This window comes from Bufo gargarizans, chromosome 1, assembly GCF_014858855.1.
Source record: "Bufo gargarizans isolate SCDJY-AF-19 chromosome 1, ASM1485885v1, whole genome shotgun sequence".
Classification (NCBI taxonomy): Eukaryota; Metazoa; Chordata; class Amphibia; order Anura; family Bufonidae; genus Bufo; species Bufo gargarizans.
The window spans coordinates 481,062,911-481,081,225 of record NC_058080.1 but is presented as its reverse complement, the minus strand read 5'-3'; the positions used below and the strand labels follow the sequence as shown (position 1 = coordinate 481,081,225).

Below are 18,315 nucleotides of genomic sequence, written 5' to 3'. Positions count from 1 at the left end.
ACTGGCGGTGCCCCAGCTGCGTTGGTGACCTCTTCCTCGTCCTCTGCCTTCGTCTTGTGCTTCCACTGTGCCCCCGCTGTCAGGTGGGAATGCCACCAGCAGCACGTCTACCGGCGTGCACATGTACTCGCGCATCTTACGATCAGGCTCCAGTGAGGGAATTAAGGACGGTACATTGTCCTTGTAATGGGGATCCAGCAGTGTGGCCACCCAGTAATCAGCACAAGTTAGAATGTGGGCAACTCGGCGGTCGTTGCAGAGACACTGCAGCATGTAATCGCTCATGTGTGCCAGGCTGCCCAGAGGCAACGAAAAGCTGTCCTCTGTGGAAAGTGTATCGTCTGTATCCTCTGTATACCCCCAGCCATGCACCAGTGATGGCCATGAGCTGGTCTGGGTGCCACCCTGCTGTGAACATGGTTCCTCATCCTCCACCGAGATTTCGCCCATTATCGCACACCACCAGGCTGGGCTTGAGGCTGACTGGCACAAACCACTCATCATTCTGTTGTTCAAGGCCCGTCCACAACTCCTGCGCGGTGTGGGGTTTGTCCCCCAAACAGATACGTTTTAAAACTGCCTGCTGTCGTTTACCCCTGGCTGTGCTGAAGTTGGTGGTGAAGGTATTACGCTGACCGGATGAGGAGCTGGTAGAGGATGAGGAAGCAGAGTAGGAGGAGGAAGCAACAGGAGGCAAACTGAAGCGCCCTGCAATCCTCGGTGGTGGAAGGACATGCGCCAAACTGCTATCCGCCTCAGGCCCAGCCGCCACTGCATTTATCCAGTGTGCCGTTATGGAGATATAACATCCCTGACCGTGCTTACTGGTCCATGTATCCGTAGTCAGGTGCACCTTGCCACAGATGGCGTTGCGCAGTGCAGACCTGATTTTGTCCCCTACTTGGTTGTGCAGGGAAGGGATGGCTCGCCTTCAAAAGTAGTGGCGGCTGGGCACGACGTACTGTGGGACAGCCACCGCCATAAGGCCTTTAAAACTATCCGTCTCCACCAGACGGAATGACAGCATTTCAAAGGCCAGTAATTTAGAAATGCTGGCATTCAGGGCTAGGGATTGCGGGTGGGTAGGGGGGTACTTCCTCTCAAGCGTTTTTGGGAGATGGAGAGCTAAACGCTGTCCGTAGGACATTGTAGAGATGCTTGGTGACCCAGGTGTTGGTGTTGCTTCCAGATCCTCTGTTTGCGGGGTGGCAGGTGCCACTGTCACTCCAGAGGTTGATGAAGAAGCCGAGACTGCAGCAGAAGAGGAAGCAGGAGGAGCCAGAGACCTTTCTTGGTTTTTGAGGTGTCTAATCCACTGCAGCTCGTGCTTTGCACTTAAATGCCTGGTCATGCAGGTTGTGCTCAGGTTGAGAACATTTATGCCTCGTTTCAGGCTCTGATTGCATAGCGTGCAAACCACTCATGTCTTGTCGTCAGCACATTGTCTGAAGAACTGCCACGCCATGGAACTCCTTGGAGCTGGCTTTGGTGTGCTGCGGTGGGCAGTAGCAGACGTACTAAAGGACGGCCGCTCCGCTTTTGCACCCTGCTCCCTCTTCTGCTGTGCTGTTGGCTCTGTGCGACCACCGCCTCTTCCTCCGAACTACATAGGTCACTTGCATGACCTTGATTCCATGTGGGGTCAAGGACCTCATCGTCCTCCACATCATCTTACACCCAGTCTTCACCCCTGCCTTCCTTGTCGGTCTGCACACTTTCGAAAGCCCCAGCAGTTGGCACCTGTGTTTCGTCATCATCCGAGACGTGCTGCGGTGGTCCTCCCATGTACTCATCTTGAAAGATAAGTGGTTTGGCATCTCTTCTACTTCTCGGGCAGGGGTAGGTGGATGGCCCTGGGAAACCCTGCTAACAGAGTCATCAAAAAGCAGAAGAGACTGCTGCATGACTTGGGGCTCAGACTGCTTTGCTGATTTGCAAGGGGGTGAGGTGAAAGACTGATGGACATCGGCTGCAGGTGCCAACTGTGGTCTTTCAGCAGGAGACTGGGTGGGAGACAATGTAAAGGAACTGAATCCACTCTCAGCAACCCAATCTACTATCGCCTGTACTTGTTCATTCCTCACCATTCGTAGAGCAGCATTAGGCCCGACCAAATACCGCTACAGGTTTTGTCGCCTACTCGCACCTGAGGAAGGGGTTTCACTTGTGCGTGTAGCTGGAACAGATCGACCACGTCCTCTCCCTGCAACAGGAGCTCCACCAGCAGCACCACGACCTGGGGCACGTCCCTTATTTGACGCTCTCCTCATATTTTTCTAATTTAGGATCTTGCCCTAAATGGGTGTTTAATTAATAGTAGAATAGAACGACAGTATGTAAAGGGTGTATCTCACACGGCCTGAACGAGTGTAGGCCTGAATTAAATATTTCTTTGCACAAAATGGCTGTATTTCAAATGCCTGAATCAAACCCCTGTATGTAGAGGGTGTATCTCACACGGCCTGAACCAGTGTAGGCCTGAATTAAAGATTTCTTTGCACAAAATGGCTGTATTTAAAATGCCTGAATCAAACCCCTGTATGTGGACGGTGTATCTCACACGGTCTGAACCAGTGTAGGCCTGAATTAAATATTTCTTTGGCCAAAATGGCTGTATTTCAGTTGGCTGTATTTCAAATGCCTGAATCAAACCCCTGTATGTAGAGGGTGTATCTAACACAGCCTGAACCAGTATAGGCCTGAATTCAATATTGGTGCACCAAATGGCTTTATTTAAAATCCCTGAATCTAACCCAAATGTGTTAAGGGTGTATCTCACAATGACATCTGCATCAAAGGCTGCCAACAAAATTTTTTGTGCCCAAGCGAGTGTTTGTTTAACAACTGAATTTGACAGCAGTATATAAGCCTGTAATTTCACATGTGCTGACGCTGCAAGGCCTGAAAATAGTGTTTTTTTTTGTCAAAAAAGTGTGTTTTTAAAACCCCAGAAAATGATAGGTGTATTTCTAGCTTAAATGGCACACTGACTAATCCAGATGTTGTAGATTGCCCCAAAAAATCGGGACATTCGGATTGAATGTACTTAGCTGCAGCATCCTCTTCCTACACTTGTAACAGCAGAGTGACATGCAGCGCTATGTGACTCCAGCTTATATAGAGCCTGGGTCACATGCTGCTCTGGCCAATCACAGCCATGCCATTAGTAGGCATGGCTGTGATGGCTTTTAAGGTCAGACAGTTAACCGCTTGTTGATTGGATGCTCTGCAGCCTTTCAAAAAGCGCCAAGAAAGCGCCGAACACAGAACCCAAACTTTTACTGAAATGTTCGGGTCCGGGGTCCAAAAATCCTAAAGTTCGGTACGAACCCAAACTTTACAGTTCGGGTTCCCTCAACCCTAGTCCTGATAGTTTCATTAAACCGTTCTTCAGAAACAACTTCAGTCAGAGTTAGATTTTTTTCTATATCTGAACCCATGACCAGGAGCGTGCCCCCACAGAAATATGTCCGGCTGTGTCCCCCCTGCCAGAATAGTATATAACTAGAATCAGGGGCGTCGCTAGGGCCTTTTATCAGCGAACTGTGAAAGCTATGGGATAAAGGACCTTTGATGACATCATCACCATGTGACCAGTAACATAGCAATATTACTGGTCACATTACTGGTCACATGTCTATGAGGTAATCAAAGGTCCTTCGACTGCTTTCTTTTTTTTTCAGGACGCCTTACTTATTTATTTCATCTTTTCACTAAAACAGTTAAGATATTTGAACCCAATCACTTTCTTTAGGGAAATCACCCAACAAATATGTTATTTTAAACATCTTATGTGAATTGATCATCTTCCTTAGGGATTTGATCAAATCTCCATTTTCATCATTTCCCTGCGACAAATATAATTGCACCACACAAGGCTAATAGGACCCTAATAACAAGAACGGTTTGCTGAAATTACAGAGGTATTGCAAACTTGAAATGAGCAGCAATATAATGGTAATTTGGATCCCCAGTCAGTGCAGCAAGGTGTAATAAGATTGTTCCTATTACCCAGGCTGTAAACACCCCTATTGAACCCTGTTCTGCTTCAATACTGTGGAATGTTTCCTCCCTATCCTTTCCCTACACTTCTAATGCTCTTTCCTTGAACTTCCATTGAACAAAACATACGTTTTCAAGTCTTTCCTAGCACTGTCCCTAGCGCCTGCTGACGTCTCTCCCTGCACTAAGTACACTGGAAAATGGCAGAATCCAAGATGGCTGAGTCTATTTATAGGGCTGTGACATCACAGGGCTGGCTGGCTGCTGATTGTCTGCATGCATGGCATTGTGGGTGATCCCTCATTCCCAGAGTTCCTTGCTTCATGTCCTAACACATGCAGCAGCCATTTTGGGGAAAAAATAAGATTCGTTATAACGAAGCGTGAGGAAATCCGGATTCGGTGCAAATCGAATAATTCCTGAAATACGGATCGAATTCCACTTCATCAGCTTCGATTCGCTCATCTCTAATCACCAGCATTGCAAGATGACTCTGGAAATGCACAGATCCGTCCATTGCGTAGTGGATGGAGCTGTTAACTGCAGTGCTGCGCCTATTGCAGTGTATGGAAGCTGCGTGACAATAACCAGCTCCATCCAATAGAAGAAGCTATGCAGTTTTGGTGCCAAAGCTACTTCCAAACAGCTGAACGTGTGTCCTGCACCAGTACACTTTTTTCCACTGTCTGAAGTTAATTAGTGATGAGCGGCTGGGGCAATATTAGAATTTGCGATATTTTGCGAATATTTGGTAGAATATTCATCATATATTCGCGAATTCGAGATTATTTTCTTGATCGTGAAAAATCAGCAATGTAATATTTGTTTATTGCGCTTGAAATACAGTTGTGGGTCACTATAGCTACATTTTCCAAGCTGCTACAAGTTTCCAGAGACCGGAGAAAATGGTTGGCACGGCAGAACATTACAATAGCTTTATATGCAGATAGAGTGCTCCAATATATTCGCAATTGTGAAATCGGCACCAATTATGTGCATATTTTGGCGCAATACGTGCAACTTCACAGTTTAGCAGGTCTGACTAAATATTACTGATTGGTGCCCTAAGTATTGTTGTGAACTTGTGACATCACAGCACTATGTCTGTAGCATGTATGTATGGACAGCAGAACCTACCAGCTACACTATATCACTATCTAACCTACACTGACTATCTCCCACTAACTATCTGTATTATATATGTATATGAAATAACTATCTAATGTAATGACACAGTAAAGCACAGAGCACAGCAATGACACTGCTTCTAGCCTAGACTGACTATCTCCCATTAACTACCTGTATTATATATATATATGAAATAACTATCTAATGTAATGACACAGTAAAGCACAGAGCACAGCAATGACACTGCTTCTAACCTACACTGACTATCTCCCACTAACTATCTGTATTATATATATATATATATATATGAAATAACTATCTAATGTAATGACACAGTAAAGCACAGAGCACAGCAATGACACTGCTTCTAGCCTACACTGACTATCTCCCACTAACTATCTGCATTATATATATATATGAAATAACTATCTAATGTAATGACACAGTAAAGCACAGAGCACAGCAATGACACTGCTTCTAGCCTACACTGACTATCTCCCACTAACTATCTGTAATATATATATATATATATATATGAAATAACTATCTAATGTAATGACACAGTAAAGCACAGAGCACAGCAATGACACTGCTTCTAACCTACACTGACTATCTCCCACTAACTATCTGTAATATATATATATATATATATATGAAATAACTATCTAATGTAATGACACAGTAAAGCACAGAGCACAGCAATGACACTGCTTCTAACCTACACTGACTATCTCCCACTAACTATCTGTATTATATATATATATATATATATATATATATATATATGAAATAACTATCTAATGTAATGACACAGTAAAGCACAGAGCACAGCAATGACTCTGCTTCTAGCCTACACTGACTATCTCCCACTAACTATCTGTATTATATATATATATGAAATAACTATCTAATGTAATGACACAGTAAAGCACAGAGCACAGCAATGACACTGCTTCTAGCCTACACTGACTATCTCCCACTAACTATCTGTATTATATATATATATATATATATATATATATATATGAAATAACTATCTAATGTAATGACACAGTAAAGCACAGAGCACAGGAATGACATTGCTTCTAGCCTACACTGACTATCTCCCACTAACTATCTGTATAATATATATATATATATATATATATATATATATATGAAATAACTATCTAATGTAATGACACAGTAAAGCACAGAGCACAGGAATGACATTGCTTCTAACCTACACTGACTATCTCCCACTAACTATCTGTATTATATATATATATATGAAATAACTATCTAATGTAATGACACAGTAAAGCACAGAGCACAGCAATGACACTGCTTCTAGCCTACACTGACTATCTCCCACTAACTATCTGTATTATATATATATATATATATATATATGAAATAACTATCTAATGTAATGACACAGTAAAGCACAGAGCACAGGAATGACATTGCTTCTAGCCTACACTGACTATCTCCCACTAACTATCTGTATAATATATATATATATATATATATATATATATATATATATGAAATAACTATCTAATGTAATGACACAGTAAAGCACAGAGCACAGGAATGACATTGCTTCTAACCTACACTGACTATCTCCCACTAACTATCTGTATTATATATATATATATGAAATAACTATCTAATGTAATGACACAGTAAAGCACAGAGCACAGGAATGACATTGCTTCTAACCTACACTGACTATCTCCCACTAACTATCTGTATTATATATATATATATGAAATAACTATCTAATGTAATGACACAGTAAAGCACAGAGCACAGCAATGACACTGCTTCTAACCTACACTGACTATCTCCCACTAACTATCTGTATTATATATATATATATATATATATATATATATATATATATATATGAAATAACTATCTAATGTAATGACACAGTAAAGCACAGAGCACAGCAATGACACTGCTTCTAGCCTACACTGACTATCTCCCACTAACTATCTGTATTATATATATATATATATATATATGAAATAACTATCTAATGTAATGACACAGTAAAGCACAGAGCACAGGAATGACATTGCTTCTAGCCTACACTGACTATCTCCCACTAACTATCTGTATTATATATATATATATATATATATATATATATATATGAAATAACTATCTAATGTAATGACACAGTAAAGCACAGAGCACAGCAATGACACTGCTTCTAACCTACACTGACTATCTCCCACTAACTATCTGTATTTTATATATATATATATGAAATAACTATCTAATGTAATGACACAGTAAAGCACAGAGCACAGCAATAAAACTGCTTCTAACCTACACTGACTATCTCCCACTAACTATCTGTATTATATATATATATATATATATATATATATATATGAAATAACTATCTGATGTAATGACACAGTAAAGCACAGAGCACAGCAATGACACTGCTTCTAACCTACACTGACTATCTCCCACTAACTATCTGTATTATATATATATATATATGAAATAACTATCTAATGTAATGACACAGTAAAGCACAGAGCACAGGAATGACATTGCTTCTAACCTACACTGACTATCTCCCACTAACTATCTGTATTATATATATATATATATGAAATAACTATCTAATGTAATGACACAGTAAAGCACAGAGCACAGCAATGACACTGCTTCTAGCCTACACTGACTATCTCCCACTAACTATCTGTATTATATATATATATGAAATAACTATCTAATGTAATGACACAGTAAAGCACAGAGCACAGCAATGACACTGCTTCTAGCCTACACTGACTATCTCCCACTAACTATCTGTATTATATATATATATATATATATGAAATAACTATCTAATGTAATGACACAGTAAAGCACAGAGCACAGGAATGACATTGCTTCTAGCCTACACTGACTATCTCCCACTAACTATCTGTATAATATATATATATATATATATATATATATGAAATAACTATCTAATGTAATGACACAGTAAAGCACAGAGCACAGGAATGACATTGCTTCTAACCTACACTGACTATCTCCCACTAACTATCTGTATTATATATATATATATATGAAATAATTATCTAATGTAATGACACAGTAAAGCACAGAGCACAGCAATGACACTGCTTCTAGCCTACACTGACTATCTCCCACTATCTATCTGTATTATATATATATATGAAATAACTATCTAATGTAATGACACAGTAAAGCACAGAGCACAGCAATGACTCTGCTTCTAGCCTACACTGACTATCTCCCACTAACTATCTGTATTATATATATATATATATATATATATATATGAAATAACTATCTAATGTAATGACACAGTAAAGCACAGAGCACAGCAATGACACTGCTTCTAGCCTACACTGACTATCTCCCACTAACTATCTGTAATATATATATATATATATATGAAATAACTATCTAATGTAATGACACAGTAAAGCACAGAGCACAGCAATGACACTGCTTCTAACCTACACTGACTATCTCCCACTAACTATCTGTATTATATATATATATATATATGAAATAACTATCTAATGTAATGACACAGTAAAGCACAGAGCACAGCAATGACACTGCTTCTAGCCTACACTGACTATCTCCCACTAACTATCTATATTATATATATATCTATGAAATAACTATCTAATGTAATGACACAGTAAAGCACAGAGCACAGCAATGACACTGCTTCTAGCCTACACTGACTATCTCCCACTAACTATCTGTATTATATATATATATATATATATATATGAAATAACTATCTAATGTAATGACACAGTAAAGCACAGAGCACAGCAATGACTCTGCTTCTAGCCTACACTGACTATCTCCCACTAACTATCTGTATTATATATATATATGAAATAACTATCTAATGTAATGACACAGTAAAGCACAGAGCACAGCAATGACACTGCTTCTAGCCTACACTGACTATCTCCCACTAACTATCTGTATTATATATATATATATGAAATAACTATCTAATGTAATGACACAGTAAAGCACAGAGCACAGGAATGACATTGCTTCTAGCCTACACTGACTATCTCCCACTAACTATCTGTATAATATATATATATATATATATATATATATATATATGAAATAACTATCTAATGTAATGACACAGTAAAGCACAGAGCACAGGAATGACATTGCTTCTAACCTACACTGACTATCTCCCACTAACTATCTGTATTATATATATATATATGAAATAACTATCTAATGTAATGACACAGTAAAGCACAGAGCACAGCAATGACACTGCTTCTAGCCTACACTGACTATCTCCCACTAACTATCTGTATTATATATATATATATATATATATATATATATGAAATAACTATCTAATGTAATGACACAGTAAAGCACAGAGCACAGGAATGACATTGCTTCTAGCCTACACTGACTATCTCCCACTAACTATCTGTAATATATATATATATATATATATATATATATATATATGAAATAACTATCTAATGTAATGACACAGTAAAGCACAGAGCACAGGAATGACATTGCTTCTAACCTACACTGACTATCTCCCACTAACTATCTGTATTATATATATATATATGAAATAACTATCTAATGTAATGACACAGTAAAGCACAGAGCACAGCAATGACACTGCTTCTAGCCTACACTGACTATCTCCCACTAACTATCTGTATTATATATATATATGAAATAACTATCTAATGTAATGACACAGTAAAGCACAGAGCACAGCAATGACACTGCTTCTAGCCTACACTGACTATCTCCCACTAACTATCTGTATTATATATATATATATATATATATATATATATATGAAATAACTATCTAATGTAATGACACAGTAAAGCACAGAGCACAGGAATGACATTGCTTCTAGCCTACACTGACTATCTCCCACTAACTATCTGTATTATATATATATATATATATATATATATATATATTATGAAATAACTATCTAATGTAATGACACAGTAAAGCACAGAGCACAGCAATGACACTGCTTCTAACCTACACTGACTATCTCCCACTAACTATCTGTATTTTATATATATATATGAAATAACTATCTAATGTAATGACACAGTAAAGCACAGAGCACAGCAATAAAACTGCTTCTAACCTACACTGACTATCTCCCACTAACTATCTGTATTATATATATATATATATATATATATATATATATGAAATAACTATCTGATGTAATGACACAGTAAAGCACAGAGCACAGCAATGACACTGCTTCTAACCTACACTGACTATCTCCCACTAACTATCTGTATTATATATATATATATATGAAATAACTATCTAATGTAATGACACAGTAAAGCACAGAGCACAGCAATGACACTGCTTCTAACCTACACTGACTATCTCCCACTAACTATCTGTATTTTATATATATATATGAAATAACTATCTAATGTAATGACACAGTAAAGCACAGAGCACAGCAATAAAACTGCTTCTAACCTACACTGACTATCTCCCACTAACTATCTGTATTATATATATATATATATATATATATGAAATAACTATCTGATGTAATGACACAGTAAAGCACAGAGCACAGCAATGACACTGCTTCTAACCTACACTGACTATCTCCCACTAACTATCTGTATTATATATATATATATATGAAATAACTATCTAATGTAATGACACAGTAAAGCACAGAGCACAGGAATGACATTGCTTCTAACCTACACTGACTATCTCCCACTAACTATCTGTATTATATATATATATATGAAATAACTATCTAATGTAATGACACAGTAAAGCACAGAGCACAGCAATGACACTGCTTCTAGCCTACACTGACTATCTCCCACTAACTATCTGTATTATATATATATATATATATATATATATATATATGAAATAACTATCTAATGTAATGACACAGTAAAGCACAGAGCACAGGAATGACATTGCTTCTAGCCTACACTGACTATCTCCCACTAACTATCTGTATTATATATATATATATATATATATATATATGAAATAACTATCTAATGTAATGACACAGTAAAGCACAGAGCACAGCAATGACACTGCTTCTAACCTACACTGACTATCTCCCACTAACTATCTGTATTTTATATATATATATGAAATAACTATCTAATGTAATGACACAGTAAAGCACAGAGCACAGCAATAAAACTGCTTCTAACCTACACTGACTATCTCCCACTAACTATCTGTATTATATATATATATATATATATATATATATATGAAATAACTATCTGATGTAATGACACAGTAAAGCACAGAGCACAGCAATGACACTGCTTCTAACCTACACTGACTATCTCCCACTAACTATCTGTATTATATATATACAGACGTGGACAAAATTGTTGGTACCCTTTGGTCAATGAAAGAAAAAGTCACAATGGTCACAGAAATAACTTTAATCTGACAAAAGTAATAATAAATTAAAATTCTATAAATGTTAACCAATGAAAGTCAGACATTGTTTTTCAACCATGCTTCAACAGAATTATGTAAAAAAATAAACTCATGAAACAGGCATGGACAAAAATGATGGTACCCCTAGAAAACACAGAACATAATGTGACCAAAGGGACATGTTAATTCAAGGTGTGTCCACTAATTAGCATCACAGGTGTCTACAACCTTGTAATCAGCCATTGGGCCTATATATATGGCTCCAGGTAATCACTGTGTTGTTTGGTGATATGGTGTGTACCACACTCGACATGGACCAGAGGAAGCAAAGGAAAGAGCTGTCTCAAGAGATCAGAAAGAAAATTATAGACAAGCATGTTAAAGGTAAAGGCTATAAGACCATCTCCAAGCAACTAGATGTTCCTGTGAGTACAGTTGCACATATTATTCATAAGTTTAAGATCCATGGGACTGTAGCCAACCTCCCTGGACGTGGCCGCAGGAGGAAAATTGATGACAAATCTAAGAGACGGATAATCCGAATGGTAACAAAAGAGCCTAGAAAGACTTCTAAAGAGATTCAAGGTGAACTTCATGCTCAAGGAACATCAGTGTCAGATCGCACCATCCGTCGTTGTTTGAGCCAAAGTGGACTACATGGGAGACGACCAAGGAGGACACCATTGTTGAAAACGAATCATAAAAAAGCAAGACTGGAATATGCCAAACTACATGTTGACAAGCCACAAAGCTTCTGGGAGAATGTCCTGTGGACAGATGAGACAAAAATCGAAGTTTTTGCCAAGGCACATCAGCTGTATGTTCACAGACGAAAAAATGAAGCATATCAAGAAAAGAACACTGTCCCTACTGTGAAACATGGAGGAGGCTCTGTTATGTTCTGGGGCTGCTTTGCTGCGTCTGGCACAGGGTGTCTTGAATCTGTGCAGGGTACAATGAAATCTCAAGACTATCAAGGAATTCTAGAGAGAAATGTACTAGCCAGTGTCAGAAAGCTTGGTCTCAGTCGCAGGTCATGGGTCTTGCAACAGGACAATGACCCAAAACACACCGCTAAAAACACCCAAGAATGGCTAAGAGGAAAAAATTGGACTATTCTAAAGTGGCCTTCTATGAGCCCTGACCTCAATCCTATTGAGCATCTTTGGAAGGAGCTGAAACATGCAGTCTGGAAAAGGCACCCTTCAAACCGGACACAACTGGAGCAGTTTGCTCATGAGGAGTGGGCCAAAATACCTGCTGAGAGGTGCAGATGTCTCATTGACAGTTACAGGAAGCGTTTGATTGCAGTGATTGCCTCAAAAGGTTGCGCAACAAAATATTAAGTTAGGGGTACCATCATTTTTGTCCATGCCTGTTTCATGAGTTTATTTTTTTACATAATTCTGTTGAAGCATGGTTGAAAAACAATGTCTGACTTTCATTGGTTAACATTTATAGAATTTTAATTTATTATTACTTTTGTCAGATTAAAGTTATTTCTGTGACCATTGTGACTTTTTCTTTCATTGACCAAAGGGTACCAACAATTTTGTCCACGTCTGTATATATATATGAAATAACTATCTAATGTAATGACACAGTAAAGCACAGAGCACAGCAATGACACTGCTTCTAACCTACACTGACTATCTCCCACTAACTATCTGTATTATATATATATATGAAATAACTATCTAATGTAATGACACAGTAAAGCACAGAACACAGCAATGACACTGCTTCTAACCTACACTGACTATCTCCCACTAACTATCTGTATTATATATATATATGAAATAACTATCTAATGTAATGACACAGTAAAGCACAGAGCACAGCAATGACACTGCTTCTAGCCTACACTGACTATCTCCCACTAACTATCTGTATTATATATATATATATATATATATATGAAATAACTATCTAATGTAATGACACAGAGCACAGCAATGACACTGCTTCTAACCTACACTGACTATCTCCCACTAACTATCTGTATTATATATATATATATATATATATATATATAAAATAACTATCTAATGTAATGACACAGTAAAGCACAGAGCACAGCAATGACACTGCTTCTAGCCTACACTGACTATCTCCCACTAGCTATCTGCATTATATATATATATATATATATATATATATATATATGAAATAACTATCTAATGTGATTAAACAGTAAAGCACAGAGCACAGGAATGACATTGAAAATCTAGAACGGGGCAGATTTAATTTTCCACACCCCTTTCATTGTCCACAGTCATCACTAACTGAGATACATACAAGGGCGGACTGGGAACTTTAAGTGGCCCTGGAAAAAATTAAAAGTAGCCCCATATTGTAGGTGGGTCCAAATTGACACAAGTAGGCAGGGCCAAAATAAGTAAGTGTGGTCAGTACACGTAGATGGAGTCAGCAAAATCACATTGCAGCTCAAAATACCATCCCAACAGAACCAAATACCAATATGCTGCACAATATCCTACTCCATAAGCTGTTCCTCTGGTGGCCTTCAATAGCTGCCATGTTCTGTCCTCCTCCAATTGTCTCTCATTAAGATATGGAGCAGGGGGCTTAGGAGGTGGGATGATGGTCAGCCCTACCTTCAGCATGCTGCCTAGACTTCCTATAGTAATGACCCCTATAGTGGCCCCAGTCAGTGTCGGACTGGGGTGCCTAGGGCCCACCAGTAAAATTTAGTTTGTACGGATACATTCAAATATTACCTGCCCACACAGCGGCAAGATGTTACCAGATGATTGACTATGGGGGTTCCTGCAGCAACTTCGAGAAGGTAGGTCCTGGGGAGAAGAGGACACTGACATCTTTCCTCTATACCTAGAAGTAATTTCAGCTCTAATCGTGTCTATAATAATAAACTGGGGAGTTTCTTAAATAAGCTATCTTTTAAGTTTTTATATGAACATAGGCTGGTTGAGGAGCTGTACATTGAACATATGTATGTAGTGCAGTAAGTCTATGTTATGCGCCACTTGTGCAGGGGGTGGGAGACTAGGGGCTCACCTTGCTCAGGGGCCCACCGGGGGATTCACCTGTACCCCTGTGGGCCACTCCGAGCCTGGCCCCAGTAGTGTGCTCCCCAAATGGTCTAGGAAAGAAGAAACAAAATACCTGAGTTCTGTTCCAAGCCACCATCTCCAATGTACACTGCCTCATATAGTGGTCTATAACGTATTGGGTGAAGAGCGGGGCAGGGGCCCATCAGATCATTATATATCCAGCTAGCCTAAGTGAGGAGGGTCTGGGCGGCTCAATAGGCATCGGCCCAACAGGAAATTTCCCTGTAGCGTCTAAGGCTATTCCGCCCCTGGCTGTATAGCTCAGTAAAAATGGTCTCTCTTAGTTGTTGGACCCATTACCATCTGCTTTGCTGCTACCCTGATAGTTATGCCCATGTTCATAACAGAAACCATGATATATAGTTCCATATAGCACTGTGTAGTTGAGGTCCTAGACTGGACTGGAGTCTCTGTACGTCATTGCATGCATGCATGCATTGTATTAAGGAGAATATATCAGCCCCTTGAGGTAACAGATCTGGGCTTGTCATTTGGATGAAATGTGCAACCTACAGTATTTTCTACAGGACTGTAGGTGGGTGCCAATTTATCAGTGCGGAAAAGAAATAGGGAAATTGAAAATTCAGCCATCTTACATCTGTACTAGTGTTGACAGGATTTAAACTTACAACCTTCTACATTACAGCCCAGATTGTTAACCACTACACTACAGAGCTGCATGGCCAGTTACTTAAAAAAAATAATATAAAAATAAAATATGAGACTTCTGCTGTATAGGAATACTTACTAGTAGTAGTGTAGTGGTTAAGATTCTTGTCTGTAATGTTGTAGGTTATGAGTTCGAATCCCGCCAGAAACTTTTCAGAAATTGAGGCTAAATTAGATGTAAATACACTGGGTGTCCCCAAGCACTTACTCCATATATGGACATAGCTATATATGGAGTCAGAGCAGGGACTCCTAAGCCAAACTAGAGTCCTGATACCCTCCCCTCTTCAGAGCAGGGGGGGGGCCTGGTTTAATGCCCGGGTTCTCCCATTGACTTCCATTGTGCTCGGGTGTTCTGTAGAGCACCCGAGCATCGGGAAGCCTTCTACTTGAGCAACAGAGCACAAAAGCACTTTGGTGCTCGACCAACACTAATCTGTACATTATTTTCAAAGTAATATTACATTCCAGATTGTGGATATATCTCTTCCCCTGTATCATGCTGCCTGCGATTGGTTCTGCTCTAGTTATTACTTTGATAATGTTAATAATTGGTAATGAGTATGTTTATATAGAAACAGTCCATTGACTTGTGTCTCTTCTTTGTTCTTAGTTACATTGCGGCTCAGCGTTTATTTGCCTCAATCAACGAGGACGATGTGAAGATTTATACCGGGCTCCGAAATTTGTAAGTATTGGTTTTATCCTCTAAACATGTAGCTAGCCGAGCCTGTGGGGCATAGAAAGGACCTTTGTTCACAGCTTCCTGCTGAACTTTGGGACTATGATTTGTCATCACTGGACATTTTGGAGAAATTAGACTGTTTTATGTTGGATGGTTTTCATTAATTATGGTTGACAGTGTATTAATGATCTTCTCCAACATGTAGCCTGTAAATGTGTTCATAAAACACCTCAGTATTTCCTTCTCCCTTTATGCAGATCCATTTTTTTTGTTCCAATTAAGTGGAATTTGATCATTTGATTAATTCACACTATTGTTCTGATCTTCATGTATGTAAAGGAACAGATTGATCAACAGATCCCATTCACCCATTCAGTTCTATTTGTTTTATATGATTAAAGGGGCAGTAAAGGGTCACTTTGTTTTTTCAGGAATTGTGCCACTCTTGTCCGTGGGCTTTATCTGGTTATGCAGCTCAGTTCTGAACAGCACAATATCCTATATGTTGAGTATAGTAGTGGTAATAGTGCTTTGTTTTCCATAAATTTGTGTTTCCTTCTATAAAAGCCCCCATACACATTAAAACAACATTGGCCAAACCCATTTCACTGGGAATGGTCAGCTTTCTTGTGTGTACGCGGGGCCTTGTGTGTGGACAACCTTCTGCCACACCTTCATCATTTCTCTAATAAGCACTCATTAGCAGGGGTCAAGTCCTGGGAAAAAAGTGTGGGAACTCACCCAAGATCCACTGCAACCCCCCCCTCCCCCCCCCCCCCCCCCTCCAAAAAAAAAAAAAAGCACAGAAAATCTAGCACGCTGCAATTTGTGTAGCTGCGGACTGAGCCAAATGTACACATTGTGATCAAAACACAATATCACAGTGCCATCCTCTCCCTCTGTCCCCTAATGTGCCAGTATCAAGTTCCTCTCTCCTACCCCCTTCATGTGCCAGTATCATGGCGCCAATAGCCCGCCTCCCCCGTGGCAGTAAAGTAACCGTACGGTATTTAAAAAAAAAAAAACAAACACTTTTAGAAAAGTTTGTCATGGGATTCGAACTCATGACCCCTACACATCAGAGGCAAGGCATTTACCCTCACAGCCATGAATGCTGTCTAGGTATTTGCTTAAAAAAAAAAATATAAGACTTCTACTGTAGGTAAGTTTGCCCACTGTGTGTGGATGTAGCAGAGCTGGGTGTGTTGGGGCAGCTGTCATGTGTATGGTTGTACACTAGGTATCAGTACACTAGGTATCAGTAGGAGTCTTAAAAAAAAAAAAACACTTTTAGAAAAGTTTATCCTGGGATTCGAACTCATGACCTCTACACATGAGAGGCAAGGCATTTACCCCCACAGCCATGAAAGCTGTCTAGGTAGTTACTTAAAAAAAAAAAAATAAGTCTTCTACTTATACCTAGTGTACTGATACCTAGTGTACAACCATACACATGACAGCTGCCCCAACACACCCAGCTCTGCTACATCCATACACAGTGGGCAGCTGTCATGTGTATGGTTGTACACTAGGTATCAGTACACTAGATATAAGTAGAAGTCTTATATTTTTTTTTTTTTTTTTTTTTTTTTTTTTAAGCACCTACCTAGACAGCATTCATGGCTGTGAGGGTAAATGCCTTGCCTCTGATGTGTAGAGGTCGTGAGTTCGAATCCCAGGGACAAACTTTTCTTAATGATGAACTTCTAAATGATCTCCTATGTGTCAGCTGCGAAGTGACTGAACATACTCGCAGCGTATTAGGCCGACAGAAGAAGTGAAGGAGATGAGGTCAGTAGGGGGCGGGGCGCCATGAGAGGAGTCACAGACAGCAGCAGCACCGCACAGACAGCTGTGTAGCCGCTTAGCCTGCCCTGCACAGTGCGTTTCAGCCGCGTTCTCCTGGCTTGAGGCTTGAAAGGGAACGGCGTTCCTGCCATGAAAAAAGTGCAGGAACGCCGTTCCCACGCGTTCCCCCTCCACTCGACCCCTGCTCATTAGTTAATTCCAGTTACGTTACTCATTTACTCACACATAGTAATAATGCTTGTGAGCAAAGAAAAGCAATACATGAGGCTTTCCAGGTAATTGGATCAATGTATTAGTGAAGGGAAATGTAAGCTACAGAAATAGTCATTCTAAATCATGATTGGACAGTAGTGTAGACTGTAACTGCTATAGCATTAGGTAGATTGACAAATAGATGATAGAGAATAGATAGATAATATATAAGATAGATAGATAGGCATA

General features: G+C 39.4%; 1 protein-coding gene across 1 annotated transcript in view; it reads left to right on the top strand.

The window, feature by feature from the left end:
• Positions 1 to 18,315, top strand: part of NTRK2 (neurotrophic receptor tyrosine kinase 2) — a 270,802-nt gene that overhangs the window by 31,995 nt on the left and 220,492 nt on the right. Inside the window, exon 3 of the mRNA XM_044273679.1 lies at positions 15,994 to 16,068. Within this exon, the coding sequence (XP_044129614.1) occupies positions 15,994 to 16,068 (75 nt within the window). The remainder of the gene's footprint in view (positions 1 to 15,993; positions 16,069 to 18,315) is intronic.